Source organism: Ochotona princeps, chromosome 28 (genome assembly GCF_030435755.1).
Source record: "Ochotona princeps isolate mOchPri1 chromosome 28, mOchPri1.hap1, whole genome shotgun sequence".
Lineage (NCBI taxonomy): Eukaryota > Metazoa > Chordata > Mammalia > Lagomorpha > Ochotonidae > Ochotona > Ochotona princeps.
Window position 1 is genome coordinate 14,717,715 of NC_080859.1, and position 18,271 is coordinate 14,735,985.

At 37.8% G+C, this 18,271-nt stretch overlaps 1 protein-coding gene across 1 annotated transcript in view; it reads right to left on the bottom strand.

Moving 5' to 3' along the window:
* SLCO6A1 (solute carrier organic anion transporter family member 6A1) overlaps window positions 1–18,271 on the bottom strand; it is a 28,654-nt gene that overhangs the window by 6,235 nt on the left and 4,148 nt on the right. The window contains exons 3-10 of the mRNA XM_058656193.1: window positions 17,127–17,368; window positions 14,873–15,012; window positions 11,146–11,267; window positions 10,255–10,361; window positions 7,128–7,272; window positions 5,504–5,699; window positions 3,423–3,576; window positions 1,811–1,998 (exon numbers count right to left, since the gene is read on the bottom strand). Coding sequence (XP_058512176.1) covers window positions 1,811–1,998; window positions 3,423–3,576; window positions 5,504–5,699; window positions 7,128–7,272; window positions 10,255–10,361; window positions 11,146–11,267; window positions 14,873–15,012; window positions 17,127–17,368 — 1,294 coding nt within the window. The remainder of the gene's footprint in view (window positions 1–1,810; window positions 1,999–3,422; window positions 3,577–5,503; window positions 5,700–7,127; window positions 7,273–10,254; window positions 10,362–11,145; window positions 11,268–14,872; window positions 15,013–17,126; window positions 17,369–18,271) is intronic.

Below are 18,271 nucleotides of genomic sequence, written 5' to 3' on the forward strand. Positions count from 1 at the left end.
AAGAGAGATGTAGAGACGTTCTTCCATTCACTAACTCACTCCCCAAATGGGCCCAAAGGACAGAGCTGATCTGACCCAAAGCTGGGAGCCAGGAGATTTTTTCCACATTTCCTACATGGGTGCCTTCCCAGGACATAAGCAGCGATCTAGACCAGAACTGGAGCAGCTGGGACATGAACTGGTGCCCACAGGGGATGCTGACACTGCAGGGCAGAGGATCAGCCTGCAGTACCACCTCGCCAGTCCCACATTCATTATTTGATTAAGAGACAAAGTGACTTTTAAAATTCAGATTATTTAACTACCTCATACTGGGCTCCTTCGATGTCTTCTCACTGTTAATAAGGGGAATACCTACAATTGTCAAAATGCTGACAATAATTATCATGATGTTGTCAGTCTCACTGCTTGTTGACTCCCAGGCTTGACCCTTCTTATTCCTTGTTCTCTGAATTCTGCAATATAGATCGCTACAAAGCCACTTCTCCCTCCAGAATCTTGGCATGTACTGTTCCCACTGTGGCAAAAGCACTCCTCTCTCACCATAGGCTCTTAGCTCAACTGTCATTTCTTCTCTCAGTAAATCTGCCTTCCCAATAAAAGTAAATAAATCTCTAAGAAAGAGTTAAAATTCAGTGCTTCCCGCACTAGAACTACATGTTTATTTATATATTTATATATATTTATATATTTATGTTTAGTAGCCACATGGACCTAGTGGTTAACAAATATTTTTGCTTTGCTTTGTTGCTAATATGTTGTGGGACCACTGGGATTAGAACCAGCACCCATATTGAATCCAGGTGCATGCCAGGCGAGGATTTTAGCCACTAGGCTATCGTACTGTGCCCCAAAATAAATATTTTTAAAAAATTTTAAATAATGGCTAGTTGCTGTCATTAAAATAAAAATGGACATTTCATAGACTCCATATTTTCAAGAACAGAGGAATAATAAATACTGGTATTACTTAGAATAATAAAGTTGTATTTAAAATCTAGAAGGAATTATGTTCATTTCTTGATGGTACTTGTAATTTTCCATACTCATATAGGATATTGTCTAGAAACAGTCATCAAGTGGCTAGCATTAATGAATCAATACCATGATTATACCTGCATAATTAACTATTCCACTATGAATTTTTCCTATGTATAAAATTAAGTAAATCCATTTAGCTTTAAAAGCCTACATTTAAAAAATATTATTTTTTATTGGAAAGTCATCATACAGAGAGGAGGAAAGACAGGGAGGAAAATCTTCCACCCTGATGATTCATTCCCCAAGCTACCACAACGGCCAGAGCTGAGGCGATCCAAACCCAGGATCCTGGAGTCTTTTCTGGGTCCCCCACGTGGGTACAAGGTCCCAAGGCTTTGGGCCATCATCAACTGCTTTCCCAGGCCATAAGCAAATAGTTGAATGGGAAGAGGGGCCGCCGGGATTAAACCAGTGTCCACATGGGATCCCAGTGCGTGTAAGGCGAGGACTTTAGTCGCTAGGTTACCATGCCGGACCCAAAATATATATCTTTTAAGCAAGTAAATTAGCTAAAAGAAAAACTACATCAATTATGATACATAAAAATTTTCCTGCATGTTGGAATTTATCGTGTCTGGCAAATATGCTCAGTTAACTAAATGTAAATACAATACTACACAATTTATGTAAATAGGTTAGTCAAAGTAAAGCAAATTAGATACAAAAGTGTGAAAGTGTGTACAATGCTTTCCTCTGAATATTCGGATGTTTTCTAAATTTAATTTCTTATCTAGTAACAGCATAATGATTATGAACAATTTACACATACCGGAAGATACATAACGTTCCTGGTACACCAGCACACCAAGAAAATATAATTGAAGAAAACAACAGTGCAATGAATAAAGGTAATTTATAGCAGTTTACATCACATTTCCCAGGTACGGCATCAATAAAATCACCTTCCTGATCTGGGCTCGTTAACCCCTCCTTAATGCAAGAACAATTGTAGTACGTCTGTGAGTATTGAAGACAGGAAACATTGTTTCAGAAGTACAGTCATGAAACAAAAACCATCCCAAAATTAAAAGTCAATAAGTAACTGCAGAAGGACACACTCTCGTGAATACGTTTCTGTACATTAAATCACACTTCTACCATTCAAGAATGCAATGCTTACGACAAACCCAAGGTTTTTTTGATGGATGTCTGTATGTATTTGTGTGAGTATGTAATAACAGTTACTTAGATAAAGTTCTGCTTTCACAAATTTTCCTGAAAGACTTACAGACTCAATTTTACAAGTAACTGCTGGACAGCCATATGCATTTGCAACAATTAAAACACTATAATGAATAAAAAATAATTTCAGCTGGGTTTGAAGTCTGGAGAGGTAACTGAGTGTGATGGGTTTGGAACTCTACTGAAAAAGTTAAGACTTTATTTATCACATCAGGAATTTGCTTTTCACAGGGTGAAGGGAAGCATCTTGGTTCTGAAAGGGACTACAACGCGGCTAGTAGAAGTCTCAGTGTTTGACTTTTGGGAGAAGAAAGGAAGAATGTGACCCAGCGGCAGGTGGAACGTGGGAGAGAATTTAGCCATCTGCTGTTCACAAAGTTTAGCGTGGTCAAGTATGCTATTCCTTGGGAGAAAATGATCCGTGTTCAGCATTCAGGAGAAAGAATACTGTCATCCAAGGGATTAGATGGTAATGACCTCAAGAGAACAGCAAATTGAGGGGCACAAGGGACTAAAAAACATTTGACATCAATGCCAAAAGACAAACAGGGATAACATGTATTCCGTTTCACCCTGTGATTTGTCCTTATTCCTCTAACTTAGCTGTGATTGTTGAAGCACTTTATAAAGACCAGCAATGTGTGCTAATTTCTAGTAAACACTAAAATGACAGATTCCCTGATCTGACTTAACATGTGCAGCTGAAAGAGATACAGAAGCAAGAAGGTTTAAAGCAAAAATTCTGAATTCTGTACAGAAAAAGAAAAAACACAAGTTTGGTGCAAATGATAGTGTTGCTTTTAACCCCTTCCGTTGGGAAGCACTGTATTCTCAGTTTTTGAGGAGCTGGATGTTGCTGATAGCCAGCACAAGAGCTGCACTACCTGAAAGTGAAGACAGTGCCAAGGTTCTCCTGAACTGTCTCCTTCAACCTTATGCAGACAAGAGGTGTATAGCACACATCCACTGCTTTAAAGCCATAAAACAGATGATACGTCACAGCACATTGGCAGCTATGTCTTCCATTCCCAGGTCCCATAAACCCTTTGTATGATGAAAGCAAAGCAAACTTTCTTCTTTATAATTGAAGGAAAAGAAAAAAAATAAGTATTTTTATAGAGAGTTGGAAAGAAAATGTATACATCGCTTGTAAGTTGAACAACATAATAGAGAGGAAGAAGCATACAAAATTTAATTACTTTTTTTTTCTTTAAGTATTTAGAAGTTGTGCAACCTGCAAAGCAGGGAGAAAAATACTCCACATTATCTCTTCCACACACGGAGTGATAAAGTGCAGTTGAGCATTTACAGTGATTGTTGCAAGGAGCTCTGAGGTCTCCCAACGTCCCCGTTCTGCAACAGCAAGACAGAATGTAGTTAGAACACCATTGTCCCACAATTAGAATTTGTGTATTAATATATCAATAAAATGTGTCAATTGGAATACCCTGCTAACAGTTTCACTGAGTATAATGTACACACAAAAATGTACAGATAGTGTACAATTTAAACCCTTTTTATATATGCACAGATTTGTGAAAACACCACCACAGAACAGTCATGTTACTGAACATAAGCATCAACCCCAAAAGTTTCCTTGTGCCTCTTTGTAATTTCCCTCTGATGTTTAGTGATCCACTTTCTGCCACTGGTCATCAGTTGTAATTTCTTAACTTTCCGTAAAATGGGATGAAAAGGGGTGCACGCTTTACACAGATTCTTTCTTTTGATGTGGTCTTTCAATCAGATGGTGTAAATGTCTCTACTCTGTTCTTTCTAAAGGTTTCTATTACTCTTATGCATCTTTCTTAGTTCCAAAAAAATTTTTTTTGCAGTTGTTTTTTTCTCATCCTGTGGAGCAAACAAAAACTTCACAATTTTAAAAGGAAAGAGATAAATACACAAATTGCTTTGAGTGTAATATATATTTTAGCAATGTTGACTCTTACAGTTCATCAGCACGAAAGGTTTTAATTTTTTTACATCCTCTTCAATTTCTTTCATCAATTATTTGCAGCTTTTATTGCAGAGATCTTTCAACTCCAAGATTAAATACACTCCCAGATTTCTTGTGTAGTTATTGGAGGCTAGGTTCCTTTCTTGGGTTCTATTCATGATGATTCACTATTGATACATATTCTCTGTGTGTGTGTAACATGATTATGTCATGTGTAACCAGTGACCATTTGAGTTCCTACTTTCCGATTTGGATTCTCTTTGTTTCCTTCCTTTGCTTAATTTTTCTAGTAAGGAACTCCAGGACTAGATGCTGAAACTGAGAATCTATGTCTTCTTCCAGATACAGAAACTTCTTCCAGGATCCAGGAACTTCCTCTAGGTCTCCCACATGGGTGCAGGGTTGCAAGGCTTTGGGTCATCCTCAACTGCCTCCCAGGCCACAAGCAGGGAGCTGGATGGGAAGTGGGGCTGCTGGGATTAGAACCAGTGTCCATATGTGATCCCGGCGTGTTCAAGGCGGGGACTTTTAGCTGCTAGGCCACCATGATGGACCCTATTCTTTCACACTTAATATCTCTCTCCACCAAGTTCTTTGAATTTTTGCATATTTGTCTCAAAAAAAGAGCGGATGCCCTAAGAACGCTCAGGTGTTAATAGCAGTTATATTCTCTCAAGGCCAAAAGAGGCAGACAAATCAATTCAGGAACTTTGAGTAATACTAACTTTGTACAGACTCTCCTAGGATCACTTGTTGTAATATATAATTTTGCATTTAAGTTATAAAACACCTCAGTGAGTTTTTAAATGTTTCATTTATTTGTTTTTATGTATTTTAAAGGCAGCTAGAGGAAGACAGAAAACATACAAAGGGCAGACAGATCTAAGAACTGTAAGAGGTGAGGTGGAAAGCGGTCAGCTCCACTGACTCTCCCATGTAGGTGGTAAGTACAGGACAAACCCACTGGAGCCTCCCAGACTGTGCATTAGCAAGAATCTGAACGTGAGAGTCAAAGCAATTCAAGTCTGTAAATGGGAAGCAGGAATCCCAAAGAAGTGTGTTAACTGACAGGCCAAATGCCCACTGTTTCTTTCCCTTTTTTACTGTGTGAATGTGTATGCAGTCATATCTCATGATAACATTATAACATCTATGCCTTTAGTATGAAAGATGAAATTGTGCTCTTTGTGTACCTTTCATACACCAGTAATTCCAAGAATAAAAAGAACATGCAAAGATTATTAGATGAATACTTATTAATGGACTAAAAAATATGTCATTGGGTACTTAAGTAAAAAACCAGACATACAAGTTCACATTTACCCATCATAATCTTCATTGATTCCTGCAAACTTCACTGGATCACAGTGTATAAAGGTTAAAACCACAAGTGTTACGATCGATACAGAAGATGTGACCATCACAAATCTCATCAGGGCTTTGCAGGACATTTCTAACTTGGAAGCAATAACACCTCCAAGGAGCTGACCAACAGCACCTCCCGGAAGCAAAATAAGTCCTAGAAGAAACAAGAACAGTGCTATCAAAAAAAAAAAAAAATCAACTTACAGTACAGAATACTTCTATGTCAAATCAAGCACCAATGCTCTGCTCTCAACACACAACAAACTAAGATATAAACTAAAGGAAAAGGAGAAAACTTTAACCATACAATTAATTCCACAACAATACACTTGTGAAACACAAACCTACGAATGAATGAAGCCATAGCCGTAGACTTGCTGCACTCCAGGCCAGTTAGAGTGAAGTTTTGCTACCATGCAATAATGGCACCTAAGAGAAACCAGAAACTTATTCCAAGCAAAACAAAACCTGGAAGCAGTCTTAATGAGAGCTATTATTAGCAAGCTGTCTGGCTTCATGGCTTACTATAGAGGCACGATGATGGCCACAAGAATCAGACATGTGAACAAACCACTGGTTCTGGGAATTACAAGAAGAAAAAGGGGCCGAGGGAGGGGAAATACAGTGACACACTAATCAGATGAAGATACCACAATAAATTCACACACTGACAAGATCTCTTCTTCCCCAAAAATTATAGCTATGGTAGATTCACACAGGAATATATCAAGAGAAATATAAGACTAAAAGCAAAAGCAATTCCAATAACTCCCATTTAAATTTATATCACAGAAACACTGGACAAAAATCTAAAAATAAGCAATTTCGGAATGCTCAAAAATACATGACATGAAGTTCAAATGAAAAAGTACACCTCAAAAATGTGCGTGAAAATAAAGAGTAGAAAAGTAATGAGGAAGAAATAAAACAGGTGAAGGAAGAAAGAAGAAGTCTGGATATTAAAGTTTTTAAAAATGTAACTGCTGAGAATCAAGATGGCAGAGCAGGATAAGGACACGGGTGAAGCAGACAGAATTCAAAGCTCAAGTAAAAATATTGTTATTAGTACTAAAAGTACGTAGGTTTAAATAATAATTAAAACTGTGCCCAAACACATAGGATTCTACTAAAAAATGTCAATTATATTTCAATCACAAAGTTGTCAATAATACATGAATATCTAAATGAATGAAGATATTATACAAACCTCTGCAGTAAGATTGTAAGTAAAGGACCAGTTGCAATGGCCTAGTGGCTAAATCCTTGCCTTGCATGCGCCAGGATCCCATATGGGTGCTAGATTGTACTCAGCAGCTTCACTTCCTTTCCAGCTCCCTGTTTGTTGCTTAGGAAAGCAGTCAACCATGGCCCAAAGCCTTGGGACCTTGCACCCTCGTGGGACACATACAAGAACATCCTGGCTCCTGGCTTCAAATCAGCTCAGCATTGGCCATTGCAGCCACTTTGTGAGTGAATCAGTGGACAGAAGATATTTCTCTTTGTCTCTGATTCCCTCTTTAAATATGCCTCTCCAATAAAAACAAAATGAATCTTAAAAAAAAAAAAAAAGAATGAAGTTTACCTGCAATCATAGTTGCCGCGCTGGGTGTTAATACAAACTGATGTTCTATATATATAGGTACAAATACAGATGCCCCAATAGAAACTAAAGATTCGGATGCTTTAGACAGACATAGAAGAAGGAATACTCGATTCTTCATCAGGATCTAAAACAGAAATGTTATATATTAATAAATCTTGGTTAAGTCAAGAGAAATACAACTTTATATATTAGTGATCAATCTACAAAAATTTGTCTTTCCCAAACTGAATAAAGACTATATATATGTATATATATATGTCATCCAAACAGAAATATACAATTTATATCTATACAAGCATAAATCTCCCAATATGTATTTTCCTTCTAACTTAGATATTATCTGACATTTCTATTTTAACTTGTTGTCTATATCATCTATAACTTTTATTTATTGTCCTCATCACTTGTTGGAAAAATTCAGGGGTATCTGAAATTCCCTTTTTGCTTATTTACTTTTTTAGCAAGACCTTTCTTTTAATTGAAACAAGGCACATAAAATTTTAGCAGCATCAAAGAAAATCATTAGGATTCCACTTCAGACCTCCTCCTACTAACAAAGGATAAAGTTATTTAACGTATGCATTTTTGTGTAACTCTGTCAAATTTATTGTGAAGTTTATGATGATATGATTAATTATGTTGTTGATTACACTATTATACTACATATACATGACAGTAAATTAAAATTCTTTTAAACTGACTTCATTGGTTATTTACATCTCTTAAAAATATTTAGTGCTAAATATGTTGATATCATCATAATTACATTTTCTTTTTACAGCATTTGAGCTTACTCCTAGCTACATATAACCATAATCTGCATATACATCTACTGCCTCTTCTTGTTGCCAAAATTTACATACTGTAATTCCACCATGTTTTTATTCCCATTAAATGCTTAGATTGCCTTCAGCTATAGTGTTAAAAACAAGCCTACAATGAACATCTGTGTGCATGACCCCTTACGATTCTATAATGCAGTGTCTGCAAAAGTATACACCCTCAAAAAGAACCCATAGATCACTAAGGTTCAGCATTTTTATTCCACTCTTTCTCCAAGTTGTACTCCAAAATGTATTGGCTTACACCAGCACAACATTGCAGGAGAGGTCTATATTCTTCATGTAGCTTGTACTGGTCAATCTCTTCAGAGTCACGTTTCTCTTTTTACACGCCATTCTAGAACAATGCCATTCATTCATCAAGGACTTTTGTCAATCAGACCCCTCAGGTTAGTTTCCTTAAAAAATGTTTTCCTTTTCTAGCTAATTACTCACCCTTCTTATGAAGACAAAATGAAAATCTTGCTATGAAGTCTCTCCTAATTTTATATTTGTGACTGCTGCCTCATCCTGCACTAACCTATTATATGCCAAATAGACATTTATATTATTCAGGCATTTGTTGAGATTTTACTGTGGGCTATGCAAATTGATCTAAGCACCATACGTTCTTACGAAAAAGAAATTATCATTGTATTCATTTCTTAGCTGAGGAAAATGAGACTTAATTAAACTACCATATCTCATTGAGCCTAAAGTGCCATCTGTTATAAGATAGATCATTAGTTCAGGTGCCGATAAGAAAAAATTATGGCCATCTAGATTATAACACTTAAAGGAAAGTTTTATACTAGTACATATCAGTTGAAATATTCCAAACATAGGGAGAAAGACTTGCCAGTTTTTTGATGACTTAGCTGCACAGCTTAGCAGGTGATAGTCAATTTTTCCACAGATATCTGAGTAATAATATATCACAAAGGGTCCCTGCTTGTAGAAGGCCTTTTCTCAAATACCATAACACACTTGCAAGCTCAGTTTGCAAGTAAATGTGAACTAATAACTAGGCTTCAAAAAGCAATTATTACCTTTATTAATGCAAACATTTTAGCATGCTGCTATTTCTAAATAGTCACTGACTTGGCTATCCTATGCTCAAATATTGCATCATATTTTAATGAGTGCGTCAGTTAGTCACAATATGAACAGCCGTTATCAACTTTACATATACATAGTCAGTATCTACTATGGCACAAACATTGAAGTAATTTCAAAACCAATTACATTGAAGTTATAGCCCAATCTCAAATAACTTAAAATATGAAGGTAAAGTAATATCTGAGAATCACTGATCTATAGTGTTTGAAAAAGTCTCATCAATAGCAAAGGCTACATCTTACTAGAGACTAAGCCTGAATCAAAATACACGAGTCTCAAGTGTCAAGAACAGCAATCTCCAACTCATTGCCTCTGAATATCTGTTAAAAACAAATCATAAAAATCTGGAAAGAAAATTCCACCTTTAAGTAAGATATTAGCCAATATCAAGAAACAGAGCTATACAAGGTCTAATGAAAGAATAAATTTGACCCACATATGTTTGAAACAACAATAAAATTATGAAGAAATGAGGGAGCAAGATTTAGTTGCCACTTCATGAAGATCTTGAAAGTGGCATTAAAAGATTGTGAATTCATCTGTCATGTGATCTGGACATTCACTTGACAAAAATCAGTTCAAATTGCAATTCAGTAGCAGCATAAAGTTCTGGCAGGAGAAAATACGCTGGGAGTGGCACCACTATCTCAAAGTTTCTCGTGGTTTTTTATTTTGTTTTCTTTTTTGTTTTTGCTTTCTTTCTTGCTCCACAGTATCTGTAGTACAGACCTTGTTTCCTATCTAGAGAAACAAAGCGTTCATCTCCATTTGACAATAAGATATTTCCCATGATACATGATGCTTGTGGGAATATTTTTTTAACTTCTGGAAGTCTCTTCAAAGTCATTTAAACAGGAAAAAAGACAACATAGATTTTTGTTTTCATTCTGTCTGATTAAATGCCTTATTTGTATAGGGGAGAAACAAGAGCAAAATATTTTTTTTAAATTAAAGCAAAATATGAAGAAACTAACCAGATATTTTTTCTATTAACACTAGCTAAGTCCTTAGCAATGTCATTTAAGTCAGCGAGGCGCTGTTCCTGAACTATCTGCAAGAAGAGTAAGCTGGTTAGAGGTTTAAGATTACCACTTCATAATCACTTAGGTACACTTACAAAACCCTGCAGTTAACTCAGGTTATTCACATAAAATATGTTACTTTACCCAAAGAGCAGCACACAAATCCTTGATATTAGTTCCAAATTCCTTATCTTTAAGATCGTCAAGTAAATAAGACTGTTCATGGTTTTCAGTTTTTTCTTTGACTGTGTCTACATATTAATAATTTAAAAGAAACATTATGACATGTTCAAAAATGTCGAAACATACATAAAACACAAACAACCTTAATACACACAATATTCCTGACTCAGTTTTGAAGACGCTAAAATCAATCCAGCTAATTAAAAGGCACACTCTTACAGTTTTGTCTTCTAGAACAATGCATGACAACAAAAATATCTATAGCTATCCCATCCAATACTGCAGCACTGGCTGAGCCGCATATGGCTGCAGTGTTTCTGAAACACAGCTCCTATGACCAAAGAAAGGAATTTCTGATTTGATTTACCTTAAAACCCGAGTGACCACATTTGGTACTCAAGTGTCATGTTTGACAAAGCAAACCTGGGTAATAAAAAATCATCTTTCATATGGCCCAAAATATTTTGTAACAACAAAATATATTGTTGGATCTCTTGTACTTGATATGTGTTTTTGTGCTACCAAAAACATTTTGATGTTGATGATTTCCTCTTCCATAATGAAGGAGTTTGTATTTATGAAATGATGTTGATGAAAAAGATTTAAAAATACTTCATTTCTTAAAACATATCTTATGGATGCTAAAGTATTTTAAGAAGAAGTAATGAGAAATATACGTACTAATGAGATAACAAAATACTTGGGAGCATTGTCCATGACAGTCCACTGTGTATGGAAGTGGCGTATGCACAAAGAAATGTAACCAACTCATGAACTGAAGATGGGAGTTGAGGCAGTCATTTGGGGGAACGAACTTATTTTTCAACTTAATCATTAGATTTTTATAGTTACCTGCTATATGACGTGGGAAGCACAACAATGGTATTAATGTAGACCATGCAAGTAGAGAGGCGAAAAGAAAACTACTCCACCAATTCCATGGCAACCACTGACTATCACCACCGTCACTAATGCTTTAATAGAAAATTATGTCAAATTTCAGCTTTGGGCACCTTATGAAAAAACAGTCTTAATCAAGCAGAGAAGAGAGAGAGAGAGAAAGAGAGAGAGAGAGAGAGAGAGAGAGAGAGAGAGAGAGAGAGAGAGAAAGGAAGCCTCATCTCCAGATTGGCCACTATGTTCATTTTCTTGATAGAGCAGCATTCAGTTCTCCAAATACTCCACCAACTAGACGTTTCTTTTTCTGTCATGCTGGAAATTAAATCTTTTCCCTTGCCTTCTTGTCCCTGGTTCCACAGTGGTAGCAAAGCATCCTTTTTTTTTTTTTTCCTGCTAATTTTTTTTTCTACCAGAAGTTGTGTATTTGAAAGACTATTCCTTCAACTCTCCTTTAACACCATTCCTGCCTGTAGTAAACTTAATCATGCTCCTCATTTCAGTGCTGGCTTGGCTGCTGCAGGCATTTAGGGAATGAACCAGTAGATGGGATCTCTCCCTTATCACCATCAGTCAATCCATCAGTCAATTAATCCTGCCCCTTTCGTTGAAGCACCCAGACCTTAATGGCAAACCCAGCCCTCTAAATTCCACAAGTGCTCTTTTCCATTGCATTTGACCTTTTAGATCACACACTCTCGAGATGCCTTTTTGCAATCCTTGCTTGGAATTCTCAGCTTTTGTGTGGATTCAGCCTTCAACTATTTACTGAGCTTACACCCAAATTACTGTTAGGACTGTTTATTAACTTCTCTGTCTTCTTTCGTCACAGGGATCTATTGATAACCAAGGAATCCAATCTCTCTGATTCAATGTGAAGACTGCATATCACAATAACATAGTGTTGCAAACTTGATTTACATTATCTTCTTGCCATACATGCTGGGATACAACTGCACCCAGGAATTAACTTGAGATTTTTCACTAGGACTATAAATGTCTTTCTAAACTATGGTATGTCAAAGGTTTTATTTGTTTCTTTCTTTCACTGTCAAACCCAGCTATGTATTCTAACTATATGCTTTATGTTATTACATATGATATGATTTTTACATAGGTTTAATTCATTGCATATCATGAAGATCCACAGAAATTAACTTGAAAAACTACGTCTGGAACTGTGACATACCAGTAGCTCCAGTGTCGCATATGGTTCACATCCCAGCTTTCCCCTTCCAATGCAGGCTTCCTACTGATGGCCTGAGAAAGCCGTAGAGGATGACCCAAATGCATGGGTCCCTCCACCCACCTGGGAGACTCAGAAGAGAACTCTGACTCCTGGTTGGGACTGGCTGAGCTCCAGCCATTGTGGCCTTTTGGGAAGTGAACTAGCAGATGACAGTTCTCTGTCCCAGAGTACACATGGGCCAGAGCTGGAATGGGAAGGCAGAGCCTAATAGGGAACCCTGACACTCCTAGAGGACATGGGCTTCTGTATTGGCATTTTCTCTCGTAATACAGCAAACTAAAATTTTACAAAACAAAAAGTTACTGACATATATGACCTTACAAAAATTAAAAAAAATTGTATAGGCCTGGAACAATAACCTAGTGGTTAAAGTCTTCACTTTGCAAGTACTATGCACCCATAGTGGTGCATGTTCATGTCCCAGAGTCCCCACTTCTCCTCCAGCTCCCTGCTTGTGGCCTGGGAAAGCAGTTGAAGATGGCCCAAAGCCGTGGGACCCTGCACCCATGTGGGAGACCACAAAGAGGCTCCAGATTCCTGGCTTCAGAACAGTGCAGCTCCAGCCGCTGTGGCCACTTCGGGAGTGAATCATCAGATGGAAGGTCTCTCCTTCACCCACTCTGTATACCTGACTGTCCAATAAAAAAATCTTTAAAAAAATGTTTGTATCAGAAAATTCACTATAAGTAAAGTTGGAAGAGAGAGTGAAAAAAAATGTTCTTCATGTATGCAGCAAATCACTCACACCCATAATACATGAAGAATTTCCAGAAATCTGTAAGAAACAGTGAGTCAACATATAGCAGGAAAGGAAGTGAACAGCAAATTCATTATATAAAAAAAGAACTAATAAAGATATACATGAATTGTAGTCCTGATGACATACTCTTTCTGGATAATCTGACAATGCAGTTTAATGAAGAGGGCTATTTAGAAGTTGTGAAAAAATACCTAAGTACATCTGAACTCTGACTGCAGCACAGCGCAGTCATGGTCACCTCCAGGAATGACAAGAGGAGAAAATCCTAGACCAGACTGAGGGTTGTCCCATGGCTGTGGCAGAGGAAACGCAGCCTTTTCAAGAGACACAGCTAAAGCACTGAAGCAAAACATGGAGAGAACAGCCATCCAGGTCTCACGTGCCTCTGCTCCCAGAGTTCTTCCCTATTTCTGCACCAGCCAATCCTACATGGGGAGTCAGAGAACAGAGAAACCCTCTGGTGATGGGGATCAGTCCTTTCAAGTAACACGGACACAGGCACTGTGACAACAAACACTAAATACAACCAATGCAATCCATCACTTCCATGCCTCAGAATTTTCTATTATCTATTCTTGCTTTTTAGAATGGTAAAATAGGTGTTAAACAAACAAAACACCTTCTTGGGATACACTAACACACTGTGAGAGAAGATATTTTTGGTATCCCATATATAATCTACAGGCGCAGCATTTAGTATTCAGCATGAATGGGAACAACTATAACTTGAGTCCAGAAGGCATGTCAGAAATCACCAGGGAGAGGGTGGTTCTTCCTCAGCCAATGTGTCAGCTACTTTACACAGCTGTTGGGACAGCTCGGAGACATTTTTTAAAGACTTATTTACATACTTATTTATTATTGGAAAAGCAGATTTACAGAGAGAAGGAGAGACACAGAGAAGCATCTTTCCTCTGCTGGTTCACTCCCCAAGTGACCACAATGGTGGAGCTGAACCAATTTGAAGACAAGAGCAAGGGGCTTCTTCCAGGTCTCACACAAATGCAGGGTCCCAAGGCTTTGGGCCATCCTCCACTGTTTTCTCCTGCTACAAGTAGGGATTTGGAAGGGAAGTGGAGCAGCCGGACAAGGACGGGCTCCCATATGGGATCCTGGGCACTTGAAAAGCGAGGATTTAGTCACTAGTGTATTGCGCCGGGCCCCATCTGATACATAGTCTATACAGTCCTTAAGAGTCTCCCATGGTGGGATGGAGTCCCATTGGTTCCAGCAGTAAAACACCTGCCCCTCCACCCAAGTAACCCTCTATATCTCATGATGCATATGTGCTCTTTTAAATACATGAAAATATGCTTATACCATTTTTACTTGAAGTGCAATATGAACATCTTACCACTAACTCTTCAGCTCTTTGTTATGCTTTTTACATGAAATAAGATGCAATGTGCCATCTTGGCCACTTTCAATATATAGGAGTATCTTACACGCACACCCATGGTGTTTATCTCAATGCTTTATCATCCCACAAAACTGAAACAGCATTGCTTCAAATTTATATAAATATATGTGTATATTGATCCTGCTTTCATGTATTTTTCTAAAATATGAATGTTACAGATTTGACATGCAAATATGCATTTGTAGGCTAAGTTGCAGAGTCACTAAATATTTCACAGAACATAAACCAAGAAAAGGAGAGCAAAATGGCTTACCGCCTGCCAAAAGTAGTATTCTCAGCAGCCTTAACTAATGGGGCTCCCATCGCAACACCACAGGCATATCCGATTATCAGTGCAGCTTCCCCAAAACCTGCAAAGTGAGCTCTGAACATCAAGCAACTTCCAGACAGGCTCTGTCTTAAAATTAAATGACACACTACTGAATGTTTCTCATAACATTCTTTTTAAAAAGTATTTATTTATATAAGCGGCAATGTAATACAGTGGGAGAGACAAAGAGAAATTTTCCACTCTTCAATCCACTTCCCAAATACCTGCAACAGTGGACGAGAGCCACGCTGAAATGTGGAGATCAGTATTGGTGGGTTTCAGAAACTGAAGCACTTGAAAACCCTCATCAGCTGTCTCCCGGCACATCAGCAGGAAGATGGAGCAAAATCTAGAGGGAGGGAGAACTCAGTCCCAGGGACTGGGATTAAGTATGCAGGCATTGCAAGCTATAGTTTATGTACCATGCCTACTCCATACTCCATATAACCATTAGCAGACATCTCCAAAGAAAGACAGCCAATCAGAAGTATGTGTAGAGTGTCTGTATGTGTGCAAGAGAAAGCAGAGAGGCAAATATTTCATTTAAACAATTGGTTTATATAATGACAAGATCTAATAACTCCCAAATGTGTAGGACAGTGGGCTAGAAATTGAAATAATAATAATTAATGTCCCAGTCTCAAGACAGAAATGGCTCATGTTTTTAAAAAGTTCAGTCTTCATGCTTACTGGGCCAACCAATTGATTGGATGAGGCCCATTCACATTAAGGAATTCATACATTATATTAACAGATCTACCTAGTATGGGGCCAGCACTGTCAAGTCGCACATTGAGCAGCTTGCTGTGAAATTGGCAACCCATATCAACACTCGTTTGTGTCTCAGTGGCTCCACTTCCGATTCAGCTCCCTGCTTGAATTATGGAAAACAGCAGAGGATGGCCCAAGTGTTTTGACTGTTTCTGCCCAAATGGAAAACCCAGATCAAGCCCATGGATCCTGGATTCAGCTTGGACCAACCGTAATCGTTATGGCTATCTGGGGATTGAATTTGCAAATGGAAAATCTCTCTGTGTTAGTATCTCTCACTGACTGTAACTCTGCCTCTCAAATAAATAATCTTTTTAAAGTTGCCCATTGTGTTAATCATATTTTAAAAATATTATCACAGAAACATCTAGATTAATATTTGACCAAATATTTGGTATCACAATGTAGCCAAGCTGACACAGAAAGCTAATTAACACGGTGTCCAATGCATGCATTTTGAAGACTCAGATAATGTAGTTTACATAACTCATGGCACCTTATTTGTTTTAGTATGGATGTTAATACCCTGTCTCTTGTTTCACTTTAATGTGTGGCACCCTAGCAAGATGAAATCTTGTCATTGGCATCTTCAGCCTAGTTGCAAGGGCAGCCAGAAATGGCAATGCAGTAACTGTCTCCCAGCAGTGGGCAGATTTAAGTTTTTGTCACCATTGAATAGAACCAAAAGGAAAATAAAACAAAAATGGATTATCTACATCAGTATGAACATCACTTTTCTTATCTCTGTTTGGAAATTATTTTATTGCAAAATAATATTTTTTACTTCACTTCCATGTAGACACAACTTCATGTTTTGCTTTCAAAAATCATGAGGCTGACGTTGTGGCAAAGCAAGTCAAGCTGCTGCCTGTGACATTGGCACCCTTTATGAATGCCAGTTAGTGACCCAGCTCCTCCACCCTACCATGCTTTTTCTATTAATAGCATAGGAAAAGCAATGGAACATGGCCCAAGTGTTTGGGTCCCTACCTCTGACATAGGAAACATGGACGAAGCTCCTGGCTCCTGATTTTGACCAGGCCCAGCCTTGGCTGTTGCAGCCATCTGGGGAGTGAAGTAGCAGGTGGAAGAACACTCTCTCTCCTTCTAACAACTCTTTACTTCTGACTTTCTTTAAAAAAAAATCATATTTACATAGCTTTCTACAAATAGATGACCTACCAGGGCTAGAATCTATTACACAAAAGGTGCATGTTGTTCTAAGATGTACACAGTTACCTATTGGAGCATACAGTAGCAAAAGACATTGTTAACAGGGACTAATGTACTGTATTGAATTAATCAGCATCTCATTTCTGTCCTTGATCGGATGAACATGATCATGTTTTCTATTAGCTTACACACAAAAGACACACTGTCACCATATGGGTCAATAAGACTATGATACAATTCTAGTCAAGCACACCGAAGTACAAAAGTCAATGAAAACTTGATCATATAGCAGGAGAAGCAAACACTTGCCTAAATAGATACCAGATGAGTGCAGGGAGACACTGTCATAAAGAAAGGTTACTGCAAGGATGTACAGAGGCATTGCTGCAATCCCCTGGATGGCTTGCCCGATGATGAATAAAGACAAGTATCTTGATTGAAAAAACGATGTACTTCTGGGGCAGGTGTCAATGACCTTCGTTATGTCACAAATATCTTTTTTCAAAAAAAAATAATTACATTGTTAATCGATTGAAATCCAATATACAATATGTATACAATATAGTCTATCAAATACTTGGCTTTTAAAACCACATTCTATGGACATTACCTGTAGTAGTACAATTCCTACAAGCTTCACAGCTCACCAGGATCTACAATCCCCAGATTTTCCCCCTCCTCAGTATCCCAGGGTCCTCATCATTCCTTATGTCACTTGTGATCCTAACACTTTGCATTCCCATATTGTCACTGGGTAAAAATGTAAACCAATGCAATCAGCACTCCCCCCTATTCTGCATCTACATTTTTTAAGTTGAATGTGGCTGGATCAAAGTGTACAGTCACGTACATCTCAATTTAAACAAATGACTGATAACGCTAAGGAAATCCTCCCTGCTCCTGATAACAACGAAGTGTGTCCCCAGCCTAGCTACACGGCCTTCTCACAGAATATTCATTTGTTTTCCTTCTATTAGGGCTCACAGCACTATTGTTCAAAGTTCCAAAAAATATTTTCCACTAATAGGATAAAACTTTGTGCCATTTTTTAAAATAATTCTTATGGACTATAAAAGACCACTAAAAATAGCAACCAAGAGAGCAGAGAGTTTTGAGAAGGAGGAAGTGGTCAATATTACAAAATATTGGTGATAGTTGAAGAAATACAACACATAAACACATAACATTAAGTATCGTTAATTAGTTGATTACTTGATAATAATAATTCTGCAACAGCCTGGTGGGTCTGATGCAGTCAGTAAGCAGGTAGCTGACAAGACCCTCCCTGCAGGCTCCCCATCGGTAAAAATAAATAAATAGATAAATAATAGCACCTTCCTTACTATCGCAATTCGGAACAGGTGCACAGCAAAACCCATCACTGTGGCTGCTGATCCC